Source organism: Macaca mulatta, chromosome 13 (genome assembly GCF_049350105.2).
Source record: "Macaca mulatta isolate MMU2019108-1 chromosome 13, T2T-MMU8v2.0, whole genome shotgun sequence".
Lineage (NCBI taxonomy): Eukaryota > Metazoa > Chordata > Mammalia > Primates > Cercopithecidae > Macaca > Macaca mulatta.
This window is the reverse complement of record NC_133418.1, coordinates 63,519,694-63,545,392: the sequence shown is the minus strand read 5'-3', so window position 1 is coordinate 63,545,392 and position 25,699 is coordinate 63,519,694. Positions and strand designations below refer to the sequence as shown.

At 36.5% G+C, this 25,699-nt stretch overlaps 1 protein-coding gene across 6 annotated transcripts in view; it reads right to left on the bottom strand.

Moving 5' to 3' along the window:
• Positions 1-25,699, bottom strand: part of USP34 (ubiquitin specific peptidase 34) — a 288,223-nt gene that overhangs the window by 34,927 nt on the left and 227,597 nt on the right. For all 6 annotated transcript variants that reach the window (XM_028832452.2, XM_028832455.2, XM_028832453.2 and 3 more), the window contains 17 exons: positions 25,117-25,195; positions 21,718-21,771; positions 21,513-21,608; positions 16,567-16,631; positions 16,406-16,481; positions 16,270-16,317; positions 16,083-16,148; positions 12,744-12,824; positions 9,794-9,879; positions 9,066-9,234; positions 8,888-8,962; positions 7,421-7,572; positions 3,596-3,644; positions 3,408-3,512; positions 2,967-3,011; positions 1,853-1,957; positions 669-816 (listed from right to left, as the gene is read on the bottom strand). In XM_028832452.2, the coding sequence (XP_028688285.1) occupies positions 669-816; positions 1,853-1,957; positions 2,967-3,011; positions 3,408-3,512; positions 3,596-3,644; positions 7,421-7,572; positions 8,888-8,962; positions 9,066-9,234; positions 9,794-9,879; positions 12,744-12,824; positions 16,083-16,148; positions 16,270-16,317; positions 16,406-16,481; positions 16,567-16,631; positions 21,513-21,608; positions 21,718-21,771; positions 25,117-25,195 (1,499 nt within the window). The remainder of the gene's footprint in view (positions 1-668; positions 817-1,852; positions 1,958-2,966; positions 3,012-3,407; positions 3,513-3,595; positions 3,645-7,420; positions 7,573-8,887; positions 8,963-9,065; positions 9,235-9,793; positions 9,880-12,743; positions 12,825-16,082; positions 16,149-16,269; positions 16,318-16,405; positions 16,482-16,566; positions 16,632-21,512; positions 21,609-21,717; positions 21,772-25,116; positions 25,196-25,699) is intronic.

Sequence of the window (25,699 nt, the reverse complement as noted above, 5' to 3'; positions counted from 1 at the left end):
AACCACTGCACTCCAGCCTGAGCAATAGAGCGAAACTGTCTCAAAAAAAAAAAAAAAAAAGAATCCAACATCTGGATTCCAGATGTATTTATTGCTACTTAAGTATCACTGACTGTAGGGCCTTCTCAGCAAATGGAAAAGTATATAATAATTATAAGAAATTTAAAAATTAGATTTTCATTTTTTGAACTATCAAAATAACATTTTCTATGTTTATTTCCAAGCAACTTTCTATTTTGTGAATTGTTTTTGATATTTGTCTACCTAAGATCTTTTTTACTGGCTTGTGTACAACTTAAAAGTGTTTATATAACTCTCATAATTTCAGCCAATAGTTTTTCTCAGCTTATGTCTTTATTACCATTTTATCCTTAACCTTCTCAAAAGTTATTTTTGAGACAGAATTTTCTAAGCTTTTACTCCCTTCATTAATGCTGATCATGCCTTATCACTCTTATCAAGCAAGGAAACAAAAATTATAGTAGTGACGATATTACCCAAGATATAACATGGTTTCTTATCCTTAAAAAAACACAAAAAACAAGGAAATAATACCTCTAAAAATTCTGTATTATACAACAATGGGCATGTAGTTGTCTAAAAACAAAACAAAACATAACTTTGAACAATAAATAAATGGCTTATGAAATTCTGAATATTTGACTTACAAGTCCTCACTCTAGGATAATTGTGAGCCAAAAGAAACCGCTCGACCCAGTTTTCCATATTCTGTAGGACCCAGCTGTGTGCCAGTTTATTTCGGGGTGTCTGCACTGCCAACCAATCTAGACACTGAGAAGGATTGTATTCAATCACCTACAAATAACATGACAAGAACAGAATATAAGGCCAACTGAATGAGCAATTATTTCTTTTACTTACTTTTTGTATATACTATTAAACACTTAAAGCTAAAGTATTTTTTTGACAATTAGAGATTTAAAAGGTTTCACCCTATTTTTTCCCATTTTAAAAACTACTTTTGTCAACAGAAATGTTCAGAAAAATGTGTCACTGGTTTACAAAATAAATTTAAAATAACCAAGAGCCATAAGACAAATATGAGAACTCCAGACTTCTAGGTCTTGCTAAATTTGGAAATTTATTTAAAAGTATTTTTATTTCTCTAAGGTTTCTCATCTTTACTTTTCTGATTACATGCCCAACCTGGTACTAAGTGAGAATACAAGAAGCTCGCTGTACTGCTGTGGAGAGTTTTTTCATGAGAAAGGGGAATCCTAGGAATCTAGAGTAGGGGATGGTAAACTATGGCCAGTAGGTCAAATTCTGTGGCTGCCAATTGTTGTTGTTTTATTGAAACACAGCCATACCCACTCATTTCTTGTCCATGATTGCTTATATGCTACCACAGCAAAGTTGAGTAGTTTCAACAGACACTGTATGGCACACAAAGTCTAAAATATTTGCTCTCTGACCCTTTCAGGAAAAGATTTGCTGTCCCCTGGTCTTGAGCTTTTCCAATATTCAAACAAGGAGAAATTTTGTGACCTCAGCCATAACTCGAAGAAAAAGGGTGGTTGGTGCTTCCTCTACCATTTCTGTCAATTCTTGAAAACACTTGGTTTGTATTTCTAGGACTTCTACTTGCTTTATGGAACTTTGGAGGGTAGGGGAATGAAAACCTCAAATAGGCTAAAGCTGTTTATAACGCTACAAGAATGTCTTTAATACAATAGGAGACTAGCTAAGAACTCTTTTCTTCCCCAAACCTGTGACTTACTAAAACCATCTTGGGGTAATAAGAAACTGGTACTTAAAATGGTAGTGACTATATTATAAAAATAAAAGCCTCAGGGAAATAAACATTGAAAACACCTGCTGCAAGACTTACCTCCCATATCCTCTGCAGAATATAAGATGCAAAGGGAGGCATCCCTGGAGGTCCACCAGCAAACTCCATTAGCATAGTCAACAACTTAAAGAAAGGATTGGCTGCCTGTAAAACACATATATGACTGTGTATTTAGATCAATCTGAACCCATCTCTTTCAGTAGAAAAGAAACATATATTCTACTACACACTACGTTTAAATCTGTGTTAGGGGAGAAGAGCTCAGCCAGTACTTCTACATGTGAAACTGAACTACCATAAAGCAGCAGGATCAGTGAGGGGATACAAAGTCAACTGGGAACCACGTCCAATAGATTTTTCTGGATGTCAAGTGTATTTTGGAAAAGATAATTATAAAAATATTCTCTAAACTGACAAACACTGTAAATATTTATGATGTACAACATTTTGGAATATGTACACATTGTAGAATGGCAAAATCAAGCTAATCACATATGCATTACCTCACACTCTTATTTTTTGTCAGAACACTTAAAATCTACTCAATGATTTTCAAGTATAATTAACTCTTGTCACCACACTGCACAAGAGATCTCTGGAACTTATTCATGAAAACATGTATCCTTTAAGCAACATGTCCCCAACCCCAAAAATAAATTGTTAATGAGACAACTGTGTTCTACTGAAAAATTTAGATTAAAAGCTTCCTATAACAACCTTAGGGGTAATTTATGGTAACGTTTGACATCGATTGTTAAAATAGTTATAACATTTCCATTTTATGAAAATACTTTCATATAACACTGTATTCTATTTTCTACATACGTTTACACATATGCTGAGTCCTGGTTGCTCTACTTTTTCTTTGGGCACAATTACGATATATGCTCCAAATCAAACAACTTTAAAGCCTGGCATCCAGGTGGCACTCTGATACAATGAGTCTACATACATATTTACATTTAGTTGGGAAAATTATATTCGTAATAAGACATGATTAGTAGTTCATTTTATTAACATTATACACTTAAAAATAAGTTATTATATTATGGGAGAAACCCTGATAAATTTGTTCTCAAGAACAATTAGGCTCATTTGAAAGCATTAGCAGTGCTGAAAATTGTTTTAAAAACATAAACAAATGTTTACATACCTCAGGAGTCAACTTTGCTATTGATGTGAAAAGCATAGATACAATCTAAAACAGAAAGAGGAGGATTTCAGGATATTCTTGTTTTGTTTTGTTTTTGAGACAGGGTTTCGCTCTGTCGCCCAGGCTGGGATGCAGTGGCAAGATCACAGCTCACTGCAGCCTTGACTTCTCAGGCTCAAGCGATCCTCCTGCCTCAGCCTCCGAATAGCTGGGACTACAGGCACATGCCACTACACCCGGCTAGCTTTTTCTATTTTGTGTAGAGACGGGTTCTCACTATGTTGCCTAGGCTGGTCTCAAACTCCTAGGCTCAAGCGATCCTCCCGCCTTGGCCTCCCAAAGTGCTGGGATTACAGGCATGAGCCACCGCACCCGGCCAGATTTCAGGGTAATCTTTTTAAAATTTTCCAAAAATCTTTAAGACTGTTCCTTAGCACTTACATGTTCTGCAAGTCGATTATTGTATCGACACAGGCTGAAAATCAGATTACAAGTTTGTCTTATATTGATGCCATCACGAATATGTTGAAACAAGAAGGGAAATCCCTGTCAAAAGCAAAAGTTGTTCATTTAAGAACTGTTATTATTTTTGTGATGATCAAATTGTCTAATATTAGAGAATGTACTACCTTTCCTCCTGTTAATGCTGCCATGTCAGTCTGTGATAATGTCAAATGCCTGAAAGAAAATATTAGTGGAAATAAGTTTTTCTTCCTTCTGTATTACTTTACAGTGATTTACAACATGTATCAAAAATTGTTGATTCAATTGTAACTATACTAACCTGCCATCATAAAATGATTTTTTGCTAGCTACACTTGCTTGCTAAATGTCTTTTAGGCAATTTTTCAACATTCCAGGATTGGTAAATGAAAGCCCAAATGTACTTCATTTTCATTTAATTAACTTACTATTTTAGTATATAAAACAGTAGGATGGGTCTTACTTACTTTTTTTTTTTTTTTTGGACATGAGACCCTTCAAAACCAAATGGACTTCTAGAAATTAGCATTTCATCTCCCAGTTTAAAATTACTGTATATTTCTTCCTTTTTTCCTTTCCTTCTTTTTAGAGACGGAGTCTACTTCTGTTGCCCAGGCAGGAGTGCAGTGATGTGATCGCAGCTCACTGCAGCCTCGAATTACTAGGCTCAGGGGATCTTCCTACATAACCAGGATTCAGACACAAGCCACTATACCTAGATTGCGTATTTCTTTTATAACTTATAAAAATTTCAGCTATATTAAAAAATAGAATAGCACAAGTATTCCATCAGTCAGCTTCAAATTTACCAAAATCATAGCCAGTCTTGTTTCATTTGAACCCCCATCCACTCAATATGAATTATTCTGAAGCAAACTCCAGGTGTTTTATCATTTAATCCATAAATCATAGTATCTTTAACAGATAGGTTTCAAAAACATAACCACAGTACCATTATTCATGCCTAAATGAATAATTCCGCACTATCATACAATATCCAGTGTACACATTTCCTGAAGTTTCTAAAAACATTTAAAAAATTAACTTGTTTGAATCATGATTCAAATAAAGTCTTTTGCCATAATTAGTTGAAATGTCTCTTAAATATTTCAATCTATTGGTTTCCCCACCAGCTTTGTGTTTGCAATTTATCTGTTGAAGGTCATTTGTCCTGTAGTTTCTCTCACATTTATACTTTGCTGATTGTATCCTTATGGTGCTGTCTTAACATGTTACTCTGTCCCTGCATTTTCTATAAACTGGTAGTCAGATCCAGACTTCATGAGATCTAAGTTTGACTTTTTAATTAATAGTATCTTGTAGAAGGCACACAAGGAAGGGTTAGTCTTTCTGCAAGGTTTTCTGTCAATGATGATAACTGCCTAGATCCATTATTTCATCTGGGATTCCAAAACAGTGATATTCTAATTCCAATTGTCCTTGCTCATTAATTAGCTTGAATACATATAAGAACACAAACTTCCCCTCAATCACCATTTGGCTGCCATGAAGTATACTTGCAAGTAGAATAAATGCTTGATACTGTTTCCATTATTTATCAGTTTCAAAAATAATGATTTGATTTCCTAGTATACTCCAAAAGTTGCCAGTAAACTAAAAAAAATTTCTTTTTAGGTATTATTATGAACTCATGGATTTAAATATCTTTGATTTGATTCACAGTCCACTGTAGTTATTACCGATGCTCAAAGCTGTCCAATCTATGACCAGTAGAAACCTCCGTAAGTTGGCTCTTGAGTTTCTTTACCATGACCTCAGTAGTCTTAGACTGCCTCCTTGCTTTCCAAAATGACAAGACATTCCAAGCTTCTCATTCATTTCTTTCCCAAGAACTGGAACTGGTCGTTTTTCCAAGGAACCCCAATTCTTTCAGTGGGAAGTGAAACCTAGAGACTATACCCTAGATGCCAAGGGTACTCACTGATTCTGGGTTGTACAGAGTTTCCAGGTCTTTTCAGAAAACAGTGGTAGATAAAACATTTTTTGTAATAGATTTTCTGTTTGCAAATACACCATAAACTGCTACTGATATTTCCAATTCAAATTTAGTTTTAAATAAGTTATGCAAAACCCTATAATATTTTTATCTTTCTTTTGCTGAAAATCTTGGTTTCCAATGACATTAACAGTTACTTATTTGCTTCATCCTGTAATATACATTAATATTTTCAGAATAATACTTTTATTACAAACAATAATTACTGTTACAGTTTAGGAAAATTTTGCAATTCTCTTTGTCCTTCCTATACATCCCACTAGAAATTTACCTATTTAATATATAGTTAAGTTCATTTATTTCACTGTGCTTTTGATTTTTAGAGATTACTTCTTATTCACTTATTTATAATTATACATTTATATGATTCCAAAGTTAAATCTGTCGAGAATCCATTCCCGCCCCCTCCACCCTGTTTTTCTTCCTCTACCCACTAGAAACCATTTTAAAAAAAAGTTTTTGATTTATAGTCAATTCTTGTATTTGAGGTAGTTGTGTTCTGTAAAGTGTGGCAAATACTGAATTAGCAAATACCAAATTATCGCTACTAGGGAAAATACACAAATTTCTGTGAGCCTCTGGCAATATTTTTATCAACCAATCAATACAATTACCTTGTTTTATGAGTGTTTCTGTTTAAAGATACCTTATTTAGTATATATTGTTGATTCGTTAATGTTTAACTCACTGCCAGTAGTATTAAAACTCATATGAATGAAACATATCTAACATATATATTTTCCCTATAAGTCATATCACAGCCTTCTTGAGCTTAAGAACACTAGAGAGCACTTCAGCACTACCCTTGAGGGCCATTTTATTTATTTATTTATTTATTTATTTATTTATTTTTACAGATGGATCTTCCTATATTGCCCAAACTGGACTATAATGGCTATTCACAGGTTCCAAAGTAGCGTACTGCAGCCTCAAAATCCACCTCATCCTCCCAAGTAGTTGGGACTACAGGTGCGTGCCACCACACCTGGTTGAGGGCCCTTTTAAAGAGTAAAATCATGAACAAAAAATATAAATATACGAAAAATTTTCACAGCATACACCATGAAAAGTACATTTGTTTACAATATGGAAACTGAAACAAAAAGGCAAATTGTTGCCTTGTTTGACCTTACCTAGAAAGGCATGTCAGGCAACTCAAGTTTTTTGCCACTCTGCATATGCACACATCTGTGAATGACTGCAAAAGCTCCCCGAGTGCCAATTTTGGCATCACAAATGCATTTTAGCAAATGAGTGAATTTGCAAATAGGAAATCCACAAATAATGAGGTTTGGTTGTACACAGACACACACACACACACTCTCCCCCTCTCTCCCTCTCTCTCTGTCATCATAGCATTCCCTGAAAAAATACGATACCATATACACGTTTTCCCACCTTTGCTTTTTTTTTTTTTTTACTAGTAATAGATCCTAAAGATTTCTTTGTGGTAGTACAGATAAATTCCATACTTCCTTTTCAGCTATAGAGTACTCTTTTGAATAGATGCTGTTTTTTCAACTAGTTTCCTTTTGATGTACATTCAGCTGATTCTAGGTCTTTTACTATCAGAAGCATGGTTTCAATAAACGGATTTGCATATACATCTTTCTGTATTTTGGACACAGATTCCTAGAAATGAAGTTGCTAGGTTAAAGAACGAATGCACGCTCTATTTTGCTAGATATTTTACTGTATATTTTTTCAATGACTATTTCTAACATGACTCAAAGATAAAGCAAAAGTTTGGTAGAAAAAAACTGAAATTCTTATGCCACAAGAGTTGATGAATAGTAGTATTATTTAAAAGGAATTATATAATAAAAGCTAGTGCGTAACAATTACATAATTAAACATATATAATAAAAAGCTAGTGGAAAAGCTAGTGGTAAACAATATGTAAAAATAATAAAACCAAACATGCTTTGAACATTTTAAATTCGAAACATTTCACCTTTCTGATCGAGACTGTTCAACCAAAAGAGCAACTAAAGCTATCATCTTTTCAAGGGCAGCTGGCCTGTATTTTTCTTCTGCCAGAGAGAGGATATCTTCTTCCTCCTCCTCTTCTTCCCCTTCTTCCTCTGATAACACTTCAACTTGAGGCTAAGTTGGAATAAAATTCAATTTTAATATGGTAGTACTTTTAATATCATTTTGAGAACAAATGACATGTTTTATTTAACAGTGTAGATGGTGGCAGGAGCTTGTAACATGAAAAACAACTGCACAAAGACCTAAATCTAATGTAAAAGATTCTAAACCACATTCAGGACAATCTTAGATTAAATTGCCAGAACTGTGAAGAATAACAATTTTCTGCCATGCACGGTGGCTCATGTAATCCCAGCACTCTGGGAGGCTGCGGCGGGTGGATCATTTGAGGTCGGGAGTTCGACACCAGCCTGGCCGACATGCTGAAATTCCGTTTCTACTAAAAATACAAAAATTAGCCAGCAGTGGTGGCACACGCTTAGAATCCCAGCTACTCAGGAGGCTGAGGCAGGAGAATCGCCTGAACACAGGAGGCAGAGGTTGCAATGAGCCGAGATAGCACCACTGCACTCCAGCCTCGATGAGAGTGAGACTCCATCTCAAAAAAAAAAAAAATCTCAACACTGACTACTTACCTTACCTATAAATCCTTGAATAACTTTTTTCTTATAAGCAAGCTCATTGGAAGACAAATCAGGATAAAAATTACAAGTATGATAAAACAATATTTCCTATTTAATAAAAATGCCAGTTACACAAAATAAGAAATTCTTATTTATAGTTTCCTGATAATCCAAATAGTAGGTATTTCAAAGAGACATTCACTTGGACTTTTAAAGGCAGAGAGTCAAAAGATTTTATGATCTACTAGTGTATATTCTGTGAAGCATTACAAATTAACTTCTCTAAGTCTCAACTGTCTCATCTGTTAAATGGAGTTATAAAGGGTACTTATCTCTTATGGTTAAGAAAAGGACTAAATAAGAGTGCAAGTAGATCATACAACCCAATGCATTTGTTATGAACAACACAAAACTGATGTAATACTTTAATATTATTAATAGACCAGCTACTTAAATTTTGGAAAGACTCTCACAAACTTAATAGCAAAGAACTTCAAAATGTGACCACCAAAATGTTCACAAAAACAATTCACTGTTAATAAGACCCCAAACTAGGTGACCACTTTGCCTCAGTTTATTTGCTTTGTTCCAGACATGACCAATGAACAACCTAGTTGTTTCTTTCCTGCTATATCCATTCAAGTTACATTAAAAACATCAACCAATCTTAGACCCTTCACATTATCTAACATCAGGTTCCAGAAGGGATTTTAAAAAGGGTTCTAACATCTCAGGACTTCGCACGATGCAAACTATGAAAACCATGGCCTCTAATTCCTGATGTATAATAGAATTGTACTTACATTTTCAGGTCCTTTTGTTCCCATGTAAAAATGTACCATTGTAGATATAGCTTGCAATGAAAGCAAAAATTGGCTCTAAACAAACAAACAAAATTTAAAAATGTAAAATAGAAGCAATTAAGTTGCAAATACTGAAAAAAGACAGATAATCCAAAAAATAGACAAGATATAGCCTCACCTCTTCTTCACCCATTTTTGCAAATTCGTAAAGGAAGGCAAAATACTCTGTAAGATGTTTACTGTGAGGTTTTACACCATGTTCCATAATTAATAACAGGGTTCTCACAAAGCGAGTGACACATGAACGACCGCCAATATCTTCAACCGAGGCATCCATATCATCTGACCTAAAAGACAATTAAATAGATCTTAGAGAATGTATGAGGCCTGGAAATACTGTTCAAGAGAAAAATATTTTTTAAACTCTGAGTTTCTCTATCTTTGAGATAATGAATATCAACTGCAATAATATAAGTAGCTAGACTCCAATTACTGTGACTGGCTAAATCAATGCAAACAAAAAGACTAAGCCATAATGTAGTTTGTAAAGGATTTTGCAGATGCAAAATTTAAACAAAACAAAAATAGTTTTACCTTCTTGAATGTATTATTACAGATTATTTTTAAACAGAACAAATATTTCAGTGTGGATTTAAAAAAAATACTTTGTAAGCAAGTCGTCAAGAAACTTAAAAATTAGGGCCAAGCAAGGTGGCTCACGCCTGTAATCCTAGCAATCTGGGAGGATGAGGCGGGCAGATCATTTGAACCTACCAGTTTGAGACCAGCCTGGGCAACATGAAGAAACCCTATCTCTTTAAAACAACAACAACAACAACAGCAAAAAACAAAAACAACACACACACACACACACACACACACACACGTTCAAAAAGTACTTCTTACCCATCTTCCATTCCTGGCTGCAAATAGAGATGAGCATGCACAGGTCTCAGCCTCTGAATCACATGGATACACAAACGCTGAAACATCTGTGAAGATAAAGATAAAACAAGAGCCAACTTATCAGGTAACAAAGATTTGAAAAATTAACTTGATTCAAAATTCTCTGCCACCCATTTATACTTTGCACAAGATTATCTTGGTATTCTGGAGCTTTTCTGGAGTCTCAACAATGGACTAAGGCAATACGGCAAAGTTAGCATAAAAAAATCAGTTTTATGATAAAGAGAAAAAAAACAACAAACTGCACGTTTCAGTAATACAGATGATCAAAAACAAAGTTTCAAAAAATCCTTTTAGCTACTGGGGATACAGAGAAAGGAAAATCTAGTATCCAATTCCTTAAGAAGAGTGGAATGGGGAAGGGCAGCTGCTCATCATGGGGTCAGCAGCTAGGAGAAGGAAATGTGAGGATTCTTTAAAGATACACAAGTGAACCACAATCACATGAAAATATGCGTAACAATTTTTAGGAAAATGCATACCAAAACCACAATAAGATACCACTTCATACCTTCTAGGATGGCTAAAATAAAAAAGACAGTATTACCTGCTAAAGATTATGGTGAAATTGGAACTCTTATATATCACTGGCAAGAACATCAAACACTGCAGTCACTATAAAAAAAAAAAAAAAAGTTTACCAGCCGGGCATGGTGGCTGAAGCCTATAATCCCAGCACTTTGGGAGGCTGTGGTGGGTGGACCACCTGAGGTCAGGAGTTCGAGACCAGCCTAGCCAACATGGTGAAACCCCGTTTGTACTAAAAATACAAAAATTAGCTGGGTGTGGCAGTGGGCACCTGTAATCTCAGCTACTCAGGAGGCTGAGGCAGGGAGAACTGTGTGAATTCGGGAGGTGGAGGTTACAGTGAGACGCGATCACGCCATTGCACTCCAACCTGGGTGACAGAGCAAGACTCCATCTCAAAACCAACAACAACCAACCAACTAACCAAAAAACACCAGTTTACCGCTGGTGCGGTGGCTGTAATAACAGCACTTTGGGAGGCCAAGGCAGGCAGATCACCTAAGGTCAGGAGTTTGAGGCCAGCCTGGCCAAAAAGGTGAAATCCTGTTTACTAAAAATACAAAAAATTAGCTGGGCACAGTGGTGCACGCCTGTAATCTCAGCTACTTGGAAAGCCGAGGCAGGAGAATCGCTTGAACCCTGGAGGCAGAAGTTGCAGTGAGCTGAGACCACGGCATTGCACTCCAGCCTGGGCCACAAGAGTGAAACTCCGTCTCAAAAAGAAACACAAAACACAAAAACAAAAAAGTTTACCAGTTCTGAAAATGTATACAAAGAAGTGACAATATATGTCCAAACAAAAACTTGTACTAAAAGTTCCTAATAGCATTATTAAAAATAGCCAAAAAGTAGAAACATCTCAAATGTTCCGCTGATGAAAAGATATACAAAATGTGGGGTATATACATTTGACAAAATATTGGGCAAAAAAAGAAAATGTAATATGGATACATGCTATAACATGAATAAATCCTAAAAGATTGTTAAACCCAAGCAGTAAGTCACAAAAGACTAATACTGTATGATTCCATTAATATGAAATGGTCAAAATAGGCAAATCTATAAAGATAGAAAGTAGACTAGTAGTTGTCAGGGATTGAGGAGAAAGGACAGCATAAAATAGGAACTGATTGCTAATGGGTATAGGGGTTTTTTTTTGGTGGGGGGTGGGGGTGACAAATGTTCCAAAATTAGGTAGTAGTGATGGTTGCACAACTTTGTGACTATACTAAAAACCACTACATTTTACATTTTGAAAGGTTTGGGTAAATTTTATGGTGTAAGAATTGTATCTTAAGCCGGCTCAGTGGCTCACAGTATAATCCCAGAACTCTGGGAGGCTAAGGTGGGAAGATTGCCTCAGCCCAGGAATTTGAGACCAGCCTAGGCAACAGGGGAGACATACATTCTCTCCACAAAAAATATAAAAATTAGCTAGGTGTGGTAGTGTGTGCCTGTAGTTCCAGCTACTCAGGAGGCTGAGGTGGGAGAACTGCTTGAGCCCAGGAGGTGGAAGCTGCAGTGAGTCATGTAGCACCACTGCACTACAGCCAGGGTGACAGAGCAAGAGCCTGTCTAAAAACAAAACAAAATAAAACAAAACAAAATTAGCCAGGTGTGGTGGTATGTGCCTGTAGTCCCAGCTGCTGAGGCAAGAGGACTGCTTGAAACAGAGCAAAATCCTCTAAAAAAACAAATTCTATATATATACACACATAAAATATACATTATATATAACACACATTATATATAATATACATTATATATAACACATGTATACATATATGTTATATATAATGTATATTTTATATATACACACACACATCTCTATCTCAATAGTAACTGGAAAGTGGCATAGATTAAGTTTTTGATTTTGTCAAAAGTGACTATAAAGTAATATTTACATTTCATTGTCTATTGTACCCAACAATTTAAAGAAAACAAACTGTTTCATATGACAGTTCAGACCCAATCACAGAAGTAAGTTACAGTCTTCTCATTAGCTTTCGAGGTCACTATAGTACCCTACACCATGGTTAGAATGTCTAAGGATTTTAAAAGAATCAGTACAACTCATAAAGCATCTAATAATAAAGAGCAGGATCTAATAATAAAAGAATAGGAAGTTACAGTCAATCTTCCTATATCCAGGAAATGTGCATAATTTTAATCACCTTATTAGAGAGCTGATGTTAAAAGAGCCTGGTGAAACCAACAACAAAATGACTTTTATGATAGGAGGTAGATCTTTTCATACTATTATCAATATTAGGTTAAGACACACTAATAAGCAAATTTAGAATAATTAAATTGAAAGTAACTTCTTTTCCAAATAATTTTTTTCAAACACATTTTTTCTTACCTGTCTCACAATCTGATTAGGGCACTTAATTAGTATCTGCATTGGCCACCAGTCATCATCAGCCATGCGATCTAAAAACCACTGTAAAAATAACACAGTATGACTTTAACATTCAATAAATATTTGTTACATGGGCTAACAGTCACATAAGGATTTTATTTCTAGTCAATGTTTTAATTCTTTTAAGTTCTTACCAGAAAAGTTTCTCTAATTGTTATAAAAGTCCAAACTCTAAAAATCATAATAAGGGTTACATCATTACACAACTCCAAGGAATGCCATTTATATTACAGTACACAATGTGCATGACGACAACCTGTGGTCCTTTATCATAATAAAATTAAGTATCATTCTCTTAGCCCTCATCACACTATAGAATCTTTACTCTTTAATTAAAATAAATAAAGACATATAGAGAGAGAAAGAGAGAGAGAGACAGAGACAGATCTTGCTCCATTGCCCAGGCTGGAGTGCAGTGGCACAATCTTGGCTCACTAAAACCTCTGCCTCCCAGGTTCAAGTGATTCTCCTCCCGAGTAGCTGAGATTACAGGCACACACCACCATGCCCGGCTTATTTTTGTATTTTTAGTAGAAACGGGGTTTCACTATGTTGGCCAGGCTGGTCTCGAACTCCTGACCTCAGGTGATCCAGCCGCCTTGGCCTCCCAAAGTGCTGGTATTATAGGCGTGAGCCACCACACCCGGCCTCCTATTAATAATATATGATATTAGCATGATTCATTTTCTTTCTGTTTAAAAACAAATTATGATCTAATTAGCACTGGAGAAACTCTGGATCTATCAAACAGCCATGAGAGGAGAAGGAAACAGAGGAACATGTTAACCACCACCAGGAAAATGCAAGTAGTCAAAGAAAGCATGAGGGAAATCCTAAAGCACAAATGACAAAAAATGGCATGGAGAAAAAAAAGTAACTTTTACAGATTAAGGAAGACTTAAGAGACAGATGAATGCAAAATGTGGAACTTGTTTGAACCACTCTTTTAAACCTATCAACTGAAAATTTTTTTTGAGATAAAGAAAACTGAACATAGGATGGGTATTAGATGACAAGAATAAATCACTTCTGGCCAGGCGTAATGGCTCATGCCTGTAATCTCAGCAATTTGGGAGGCAGAGGCAGGAGGATAGCTTGAAGCTTGGAGTTTGAGACCAGCTGCGCAACAAAGAGACTCCGTCTCTATAAAAAAAGAAAAACATTAGCTGAGTGTGTTGGTGAGTGCCTGTGGTCCCAGCTACTCGGGAGGCTGAGGGAGGAGGATTGCTCAAGCCCAGGATTTTGAGGTTGCAGTGAGCTATGATTGTGCACCACTGCATTCAACAGCCTCGGTGACAGAACACCACCCTCTCTGGGGGTAAAAAAAAAAGTTATAAAGATGAGAAATCACTTATAATATTACTGGTTGCATATGTTTTTAAAGTTTTCTTATGTCAGAAATATATACTGGGTGTTTATAGATGTATAATTTATTTACGTCTCCTTTAAAATTCTTCCATTATGGGGGAAAAAAAACAGGGGGTAGATGAAACAGGAATGAAAGAATATTATTATTTATTGAAGTTGAGGAACAGGTATGTGACAGCTTATGGTCCCTTTCTACTTCTGTCCATGTTTCCAAATTCTCATTACAAAGTTTCAAGAAGTTACACTTTTGTGTTTGAAATTTCTGAGGAATAGATTCCCTTACTCTATTTCTATAAGGTATAATTAGATGAACTTCTAAATACGCAAAAAACCTTTAAATATAATTCATCAATTATATACTAGACTGCTATTTCCCACTTCTGTTAATTTGTAACACTTGCATTCCTATGGATTTTACAACTCTTTGGTTGCTAATCTAAAAATTAAGATGGCAATATGATTAAGTTGTCATTACCTGTGAGCAGGTTATCCTTAGGGATGCATCTCTTAAAATGGGCGATGAGGAGCTAAAACCGGGCATAAACTAATCTACTGAGATAGGTGGATAGGTGAATTTTTTTTTGGCGGAGAGAGTGGGGAAAGAGGAAGTGACAGATGATGTTAAGCATTTCCTAACAACATACAAAAGTAGTTAAGAGAGGGATGGAAGAAATAGGAAGATGAGGTTGGCCAAAGAGTACAAAGTTTCAGGTTTTTTATTTTTATTTTGTTAAATTGAGACAGTCTCACTCTGTCACTCAGGCTGGAATGCAGTGGCGTGATCTCAGCTCACTGCACCTTCGCCTCCAGGGTTCAAGCGATTCTCCTGCCTCAGGCTCCCCAGTAGTTGGGATTATAAGTGCACACCACCATGACCAGTTACTTTTTTTATTTTTAGTAGAGATGTGGTTTCGCATGTGGCCTGGGCTGGTCTCAAACTCCTGACCTCAAGTGATCCGCCTGCCTTGGCCTCCCAAAGTACTGGGATTACAGGCGTGAGCCACCGTGCCCGATCCCAAGTTTCCATTTTAAATAAATTCTGGGGATCTTACGTACAGCATCATGACACTAGTTACAATATTGTATTGTTTTGAGACAAAACTGACTAAAAAAAGATTAAAAATTTTTTGCATAGTTTACTTGAAATTTGCTAAGGGAGGTGTATGTCCTCACCACTCACACATACACATAACTATGTGGTGATAAATGTGTTAATTAATTTGAATGTGGTAATCACTTCACAATGTATACATACATCAAATCATTTTGTATACCTTGAATATATAAAATTTTTGTCATTTATACCTTAATAAGGCTGTAAAAACAAAAGTAGTTAAGAAATATTTGGAAGAGTCTTGAATATTCTATACATAGTTTTTCCTTCTGTTAGATGAAGGCGGAAAAAAATTTTTTTTTGAGACAGAGTCTCGCTATGTCATCAGGCTGGAGTGCAGTGGCACAACCTCAGCTCACTGCAACCTCCGCCTCCCAGGTTCAAGTGATTCTCCTGCCTCTGCCTCCCCAGGCACTGGGACGACAGGCATGCGTTACCCTACCCTGCTATTTTTTGTATTTTTAGTACAGACAGGGTTTCACCATGTTGGCCAAGATGGTCTCGATCTCTTGATCTCGTACTCTGCCCGCCTCAGCCTTCCAAGGTGCTGGGGTTACAGGCATGAGCCATCACACCTGGCCAAAACATGAATTTTTAAGTGACTTAATAATCAATTATTTAATCAGTGTAATGGATGTGATATATTAAATTATAACTTTCTCAGCTAAATGATTTTAGGAATGACTTACATTTGGCTCCCTGTGATAGATAAAACAACTTTGCTATAGCATCTTAGATAAGAGGGGGGAAAAAAAAGAATCTTAAGCTATGCATTAGTTGTTGAATTATCACCTTACCTCACAAGCTGCCTGACTATTATTAAACTGTTTGGTCAACAGTTCAATCCACTGAAGCATTGTGGGCTAGAAAAGAAAAAGAAGTCAGTCAAAGTTTATGAACTTCTGAGCCAACAATAACAAAAACCAAAAGATACCTGATAAAAACATAAATGACAAAAAAAAATCCATAGTATAAAACACATACCTTTTCTTTAGAATGAATAAATGTCTCAAGGACAAAGGAAGTGCTTAACTGTAAGAAAAAATACAGCAAAAAAAGCTTCAATCATTTTAAAGTAGTAAATTTTGACAGAATTATTTAAAGTTCATATATTTATTACCTTTGCTGTCATTAGGGACACAGCTTTAGGATCTGGTAATGTACTGGGAATACAACTACACAATTGCCACATAAATCTAGAATTTAAAAATAATCATTTAAAATTCACACATAAGATTTTTTTTAAATGTGTAAAATATCTATGAAATTTACCAAACTTACCCAAAATATGTATGTTCAAAAATGTTTTTGTCTTGAAGAAACTGCATGTTATCATGCCAAATCCACTGAAAACAAAAAAGTTAACATTAGATATATGATAAAGCAGTTTACTTCATTACATTTTACTAATATTTTTATTAGACAAAAAGTCTCCTCTAAAAAACTGCAAAATAAAATACATGCACTTAAAGTTCATTTTGATTTTTTCCCCAAGTATACTCATATAAATGGTTGCTACTAATATTTTGTAATTATTAATACTTATCTGACTACCTCAAGCAACTGTGAGGTTTTTATTGTATTTATTAAAATGCTGCAAGAATTCTGAAATCCTATCTGAAGAGCAAGTATATAAATGAATAAAATATAAGTCATGTTACATTCTGATAAGGTTATAAAAGAAAGGTTTACATTTAAAAGTTGGTACAATACTTAATTCTGGTTGGCAGACCCAAATCAGACGTGATTTGTTTATAAAAATCATGAAAAATTAGCACTGTAGTATCACTCTGCTGTTTTTGTCTTCATCCCTCTGAATACCTTAAATAGGCCTTATGTTTTTGTCAGTTCCATAAAATTATTTTTACCTAGATGTTCTGACTACTGGTATTACTAGCTGTCTTTTGTAGGGCTAAACTTCTGATTTTATTTTGGGATTTTGGTCGATAGGTTCATTTTGAGCTGAAAGTCCCAACCTTATCTTTAATCTTCCATTGAAGATTTTCAACTATCTCTTTGCCTCCCCAGTCCACTACACTAATTTAGAACCTAATAGGGTTCCTGTTCTACAGTGATATTTGGGAAATCACAGTCTAATCAGTGAATAGCCTGCTTCAGAGTTCTTGAGCATTTCCAGGTACAAACACATTCTATTAAGCTATAGCCCCTGTATCAGACTCTGTATCACACGGACTCTGATAGCATTCTACCCATCTCATTCAGTACTTTTTATAACAAGGGAGCCCCATTCTAAACTCTGGATTCCAGCGATAAGCTCAGTTGTAGACTCTGTGTCACAATTTTTGTCCCCTCTATCCCATTAGGGCCTAACTACTGGTCAACATGATCTCCTGAACCTAAAGGCAGGTAATACTGTGGTTTCTACCATGTAAGTGTTTTTGGTTCTGCTCTATTTTTGTTTTACAGAAACATTCATCTGCTTGATAGTTCTTTTTATATTGTATCTATGTATGTGTATAGCTATTTTTTGTGGATTTATTTATTTATTTATTTTGGAGACAGGGTCTCACTCTGTCACCTGGGCTGGAGTGCAGCAGCATGATAGCTTACTGCAGCCTTGACTTCCCTGGCCTCAAGTGATCCTCCCACCTCAGCTTCCTGAGTAGCTGGGACCACAGGTGTGTGCCACCATGCCCAGCTAATATATATACACATTTTTTTTTGGTACAGATGGGGTTTTACCATGTTGCCCAGGCTGGTCTTTAACTCCTGGGGTCAAGCAATCCGCCTACCTCTCAAAGTGCTGAGATTACAGGGGTAATCTCATCCTGCCCACTCTGCCCAGCCACCCTGTTTTCTTTTTTCTTTTCTTTTTCTTTTTTTGAGACAGAGTTTCATTCTTGTTGCCCAGGCTGGAGTGCAATGGTGCGATCTCGGCTCACTGCAATCTCCACCTCCAGGTTCGAGCGATTCTCTTGCTTCAGCCTCCCAAGTAGCTGGGATTACAGGTGCCCGCCACCACACCCAGTGAATTTTTGTGTTTTTAGTAGAGAGGGGGTTTCATCATGGTGGCCAGGCTGGTCTCAAACTCCTGACCTCAGGTGAACCAACTGCCTCAGCCTCCCAAAGTGCTGGGATTACAGGTGGGAGCCACTGCGCCCAGCCTTACCCTAGCTATTTTCTACGTAACTGTCCATCCTCATCTTGGGCCACTTTTCCTTGAACTACCATCACAGCCATATAGGTCATCTTTTGGCTTCTGAAACATGCCAATAAGCTCTGTCCTTCCTAGGCAATTTGTACATAATGTTTTCTTTGCCTGGCTCCGAGCATTCTTCACATGATAACTTCTCTAACTTTCAAGTTTCAGTTTAAGGTTAACCTCCCGAAGTATTTCCTGACCCTTTTCTAGCAAACCCTATCAACTACACTTTCTGAGAATTCTTACCTTATATTATCTGTAAGAATCATTACAATTTATAACTAGTTTGCTTTATCTCTTTTATGCTTCTAAAATGTCTTATGTTATCTTTTGGTATTAATGTCTACGCTTTAAATGTACAAATCTAAAGAACCACATTCTGGTTTCTATCTAAAACCGTATTAATGTTCATGTACACAGTATTTTACATTTTAAATTTAATTTTAAGAAAACATGTAGGCACACTCATTTAACAATAGTAAGCTGGAACAATTACAGAAAAAATTGTTGGCTTAGGTCTGCAATGAGGAATTTTCTAATGTACAGGCATATCTTATTTTATTGTGCTTCACTTCACTGCACTTTGCAGATGCTGTATTTTTCAACAAACTGAAGGGCTGTGGCAGCCTTGCAATCAAGCAAGTCTATTGGCACCATTTTTTTACTAGCATGTCCTCACTTTGTGTCTGTCACATTCTGGTAATTCCTGAACTATTTCAAACATTTTTGTCATTATATATTATTATATTATGTATTATATCATATTACATATTATATTATATTATTATGGTGATCTATCATCAGTGTGATTTTTTGAGGTTACTATTGTGATTGTTTCAGGGTACCACGAACTACACCGATATAATACGGCACACTTAATACAAGTTGTGTGTGTTCTGACTGCTCCACCAACTAGCTGTTCACTTTCTCCCTCTCCTCAGGCCTCCACATTCCCTGAGATAATACTGGAATTAGGTCAATTAACAACCCTACAATGGCCTCTCTGTATCAAGTAAAATGAGGAGTCACACATCTTTCACCTTAAATCAAAAGCCAGAAATGGTTAAGCTTCCTCACTTTAAATGAGGACCCTGTCACTCACACATACACACAGAAGTTTGAGAACCACCGATGTAAACAAACAAAATACATCATCATTGTAAAGGTTTTATTTAAAATTTCATTTTACTTCACAAGTGGCGTAACTGTCATTAAATACTGTCGGGTACTTATATAAAGCAAGGTCTAGATTTGTCTAAATATCTTTAGGGCAAAAAGCTTTGCACAAAAAATGATTAAAATTAATTGTGGTTATAATGACGGTTGAGATAAATTTTTATACAAATAGGTAAGTTTAGTAGCTTCAAATCTAATGAAGCCATTTATAATGAATACCATCTAATTCGGCTACTAAATCCAATTCAAGGAATTTAAAAAAGACAATATTCCTGGCTTTTTACCATTAAAACATGTGCAGGCAAGATACTAGTCAAAAGCATTTCAGAACAATACCCAGTTTTAAGACTTGATTGCAATAATACAAAAAAAAAATTTTTTTTCCAGACAGTAAAAGCTGAATTGTCTAGATGAATGCATACAATTTAATCAGGCATGCATTTCTGGAGAAGATTTACTTTTTTGTGTTTTTGGCTGACTGAATTCCTAACACCAACACAATACACACTGAGCTATGTACTCAATAATGTACTATTACTACCTACTATATTATGAAATGAAGAAAGCCTCATAACTACAAATGAACATGTTTTTATTCCTTCATATGTAAAATACTTTTTTTGAGACAGTCTCATTCTGTCGCCCAGGCTGGAGTGCAGTGGCAAGATCTCGGCTCACTTCAAGCTCCACCTCCGGGGTTCACACCATTCTCCTGCCTCAGCCTCCAGAGTATCTGGGACTACAGGCGCCCGCCAGCACACCCAGCGAATTTTTTGTATTTTTAGTAGAGACAGGGTTTTACCATGTTAGCCAGGATGGTCTCGCTCTCCTGACCTTGTGATCCACCCACCTCAGTCTCCCAAAGTGCTGGGATTACAGGCGTGAGCTACCGCGCCCGGCCCTTTTTTTTTTTTGAGACAGAGTTTTGCTCTGTGGCCCAGGCTGAAATGCAGTGGTGTTATCTCGGCTCACTGTAACCTCCACCTCTCGGGTTCAAGGGATTCTCTCCCCTAGGACTCCTGAGTAGCTGGGATTACAGGCACCCACCAACACGCCCAGCTAGTCTTTCTATTTTTAGTAGAGCTGCAGTTTTGCCATGTTGGCCAGGTTGGGCTCGAACTCCTGACCTCAGGTGATCCACCCGTCTGGGCCTCCCAAAATGCTGGGATTGTAGGTGTAAGCCATTGCCCCCGGGTGTAAAATACATTTTAACGGCATTTCAATTACAATGCATGCTTGAGGGCATGTCTATATCATGAGGCACAACAGAAGGAACACTTACAAACCCATCATCCAATCTAAGAAGCAAAACATTACCTAACCTCACAAATTGTTAAGTCACTCTGATTCCCTCAACCTTTCTGCCTATTTTTTGTTGTTGTTTCTGAGATGGAGTCTCACTGTCACCTAGGCTGAATGAAGTGCAGTGGTGCGATCTCCATTCACTGCAACCTCCGACTCCCGGGTTCAAGCAATTATCTCTGCCTCAGCCTCCCAAGTAGCTGGGATTACAGGCGCCCACCACCACACTCAGCTAATTTTTGTATTTTTAGTAGAGACAGGGTGTTTCACCATTTGGCCAGGCTGGTCATGAACCCGTGACCTCGTGATCCACCCGCCTTGGCCTCCCAACATGCTGAGATTACAGGCATGAGCCACTGCACCCGGCCACCTACTCTCTTTTAGTGATACTTTCTACTCCATTTAATCTCATTCATTTTCATTTACCAGTCTTATGTCAGTATTACCAAGACTATTTGTAAATACTCTTTAGATCTACTCAGAATTACAGGTATCAACCTGTAGAGCCTGTTCTTACACTACAGTATTCCTTGCATAAACACTTAACATATTTTTAAAATGTTGCTCAAGTGAAATTAACTTATACCTCTAGTAACTCTGACGAAACATCAAATTTGTATTCTCTGCCATTTTCTTCCTCTGGTTCCATGCGTTTGTAAAACAGCATATATGCACTGTGTGTCTTTAAGAAGCAAGAAAAGACATATTTTCATTTTGACAAAGTATCACTCTAAAAATAGACAATGCAGAAGAAAAAAACAATATAAAGCTATACATAAAAAAATGGTTACCTTTTCAAAAGAGAAATCCATAAATTTATCTGTAACAGAATCATAGGTCTTGGTCTGTTTAAAAATACAAAAGTTTTACTTCTTTGAAAAAATGGGTATACTCAGCTATATTTATATATGTTATTTCATAAACAGCTACTTTATACTTAACAGCACCTTTGTAAGTAGTTTTCAAACAACACCGCGTTCATAAAAATTCTATGTACTTCACAATTTGGCCAATATATCCTAATATCTTTTTTTCAGTTTTTATTATTTTTATTATTTTTAGAGAACACTATAAAGTTGAGACTGAGAAAATTTTACTGTAACAAAAGAAAACAAATGAAGACAGTGAGGCAAGGAAATAGTTGGCCTTGTCCTAATTTTGGTAAATGCGGTAAGTAGAAATAAAAACTGAATTTAAATAGTTATTACTCAGCAACATTATAAATGAGAAAAGCATATTATTAAAATATCTCATTGTCATGAAGCTGTAACTTATTCTGACATCTCAAAACATCTACCTCCACCAATCCTTCACAAACATAATTTTGAACCTCAGAGTTGTAAGTAACTTTATGCAGATGAAATGGATTGGTCAGTACACACTTTAAGCAGTGCCTGATGGGAGACAGCAAAAGAAGCATCAGAAAAAGAGTCAACCAAAGAATACACACACACACACGCACACACGCATGAACACACACAAGATGCAAAGGAAAGAAAACGGACCACGAAGTAATGAGAAGCAATCAGTAAAGATCTAGATTTGAATAAGAAAGAAAGATCATAGGACAAAAGGAGGCTGAACAAAGGATCACAGACAGCTAAGTGAACTTGTGGAATATTATGAGGAATTTAGTGGTGGGGCTTCTGAGAACTTAAAGGCTGTTTCCTAATGAGTAAGGACATGAGGATTCTACTGGTAATTCTGGAGAACTTCAGGTGTGTTGTGACAGAAAAAATTTAAAAAGCCAAGGGAAGCAGACAAGCAGCATTATGGGCAATGAAATCAGAAGGGACAGAAGCAGACATTTTAAAACACAAAGATTCAAAACTTTTTTTTTGGAGACGGAGTTTTGCTTTTGTCTCCCAGGCTGGAGCAAAATGGCATGATCTCGGCTCACTGCAACCTCTGCCTGATTCAAGCGATTCTCCTGCCTCAGTCTCCCGAGTAGCTGGGATTACAGGTGCCTGCTATCACACCCAGCTAATTTTTTGTGTGTTTTTAGTAGAGACAGGGTTTCACCATGTTGGCCAGGATGGTCTTGAACTCCTGACCTCAAGCAATCCACCTGCCTTGGCCGCCCAAAGTGCTGAGATTACAGGCCTGAGACATCACGCCCAGCCTATTTCTTTCTTTCTTTTTTTTTTTTTCTCTTGAGGTGGAGTTTTGCTCTTGTTACCCAGGCTGGAGTTCAATGGCACGATCTCAGCTCACTGCAACCTCCACTTTCCGGGTTCAAGTGATTCTCCTGCCTCAGCCTCCCGAGCAGCTGGGACTACAGGCGCCTGCCACTATGCCTGGCTGATTTTTATATTTTTAGTGGAGGTGGGGTTTCCCCACATTGGCCATGCTGGTGTTGAACTCCTGACCTCAGGTGATCCACCCACTTCAGCCTCCCAATGTGCTGGGATTACAGGCATGAGCCACCACATCCGGTCTCAAAACATTTTTTAAAGATACTTTACGATAAAATAAATAAAAGAAAAAAAAAAGTGGACCTGCAATTTGAAAAACTACTTTTTAAGAGAAAGAGCCTTGCTCTTCATTTTTTTTTAAAAAAAGGAAACATTCAGCCAGGTACAGTGGCTCATGACTGTAATCCCTGCACTTTGGGAGCCCGAGGTGGGCGATCACAAGGTCAGGTGATCGAGACCATACTGGCCAACATAGTGAAACCCCGTCTCTACTAAAAACACAAAAATTGGCTGGGCAGGGTGGCGTGTGCCTCTGATCCCAGCTATTTGGGAGGCCGAGGCAGGAGAAACGGTTGAACCAGGGAGTTGGAGGTTGCAGTGAGCCAAGATCATGCCACTGTACCCCAGCTTGGCAACAGAGTGAGACTCCGTCTCAAAAAAAAAAAAAAAAAAAAAAGGAAACATTCTAGGAATCACATCTACAGATGCAATTCATTTAGTGGTGGCTTTAGTTGTAACTAAATATTTACTTCCCTATTCTACCCATTTCCAAGTTGTTAGCAAGTGGCCTGCTTTTCTTTTTCCATTCAGCAGAGTAGACAAGAACACTGAGAAGCAATAAGGAAACGCTTCATTAAAATCTGGAATGTGTATTATTTCTCAACTTTTGGCTAAGATCAACTATAAAATCCAGAATGTAAATGGCTAATTCATAACAAATATGGTTATTAAGTCAAACAACAACTTTATTTGGGTGAAACTATGAAACAGAAATGACTAATATTTGTCTTGTGGAGAATCAAGAGAATATTTTAACACAGTTCTCAGAAAATTGATTCTAGGATAAACTGTCTATAGAGAAGTGAAATTATTACAATACTACTCCAACCTAAATGTCTTTTTAAACGTCTATTGTCGGCTAGGTGCCGTGGCTCATGTCTGTAATCCCAGCACTTGGGAGGCTGAGGTAGGTGGATCACTTGGGTTCAGGAGTTTGAGACCAGCCTGGCCAACATGGTGAAACCCCATCTCTATTAAAAATACAAAAATTGGCTGGGGATGGTGGCAGGCACCTGTAATCCCAGCTACTCCCGAGGCTGAGGCTTGAGAACAGCTGGAACCCAGGAGGTGGAGGTTGCAGTGAGCCAAGATCATGCCACTGCACTCCAGTCTGGGTGACACAGCAAGATTCCGACTTGGGGGCAAAAAACAAAAGTCTTTTGTCAATTATGTCACAGAGAAGATGTCCTTTTTCTATCCAGTAACTAGTGTTATCCAGGTTGCTGCTGGTGTTATAAAAAGCACTGAAAGAACAATCCTTTAAAACTTAGCTCAAGCCAACTTCCTTGCCAAACATTTTTTTAATTTCTTTTTTTCCTATTGTGAATCAGGTAGCCTCTTGAGCCACAGTAAGCTAAGAGAGACTCCCTTGTCAAAGATTTTTCAGATTAAGTCAGTAAACAGTAATTTCTTTTTGCTCTAATCCCACAGAATTCACTGAGTAAACAATTTACTCAATCCTTATTCTCATGGCACTGTAATTCAACTCCCATACTACTAAGCTTTTTATTTGTCTTACCTTCTTAATCAGGCTGTTGTGGAAAGTAGAAACAGCACTTTAAAAATATTTCTGTAAACATACTAAACTTCTAATAAATATCAATTGAATACATCTTTAATTTAATCATAGCAATTAAAAGAAAGTTAAGCAACTCTGCTACTGGATTTTGGATATGACAAGGCACAAACCATTTATAATTTCTGAATAAAACTTACCGTCATCTCTCCACCAAAACATTCAGATGCAAGCTGAGCAGAATCAAAAGGTTTTACCTCAGCATCATTAAAAAGATACCTAAAATAGAGCATATAGTATTAATCCAGTATGCATATACTGAATATCTTCATATTATGTCTACTATTTTTTGAATAACCAATGTTACAAGTGTCTATTATTTCATGAGATAAATTCTAAGTTCTTATTTTTACAATTCTGATCTACTAGAAATTGGAAATATAATTTTATAACATACTCTTAACCACCTTATAATCAGATAGATCCATTTATTACCTAGGATTAATAGAAGAATTCATAAAAGAAATAAAAAAGTTTGCTTAAATATAACATGTAATGCTATTAGGAAAAATTAAGAGATGTGAGAACTTTCAAAGACAGATACCATTTCAAAATTTATGATCAAAAAAAGATTCAAAATATACTTATGGAAACATTCAAATGGATAAAAAAAGGAAAAGGCACCATGGACACGATGGGTGAAGAAGTGAAAAATAACTGAATGAAACTATTCTGCTAACTGAAAATCAATTAACAATTGTACATTTTCTTCAAAGCAATATC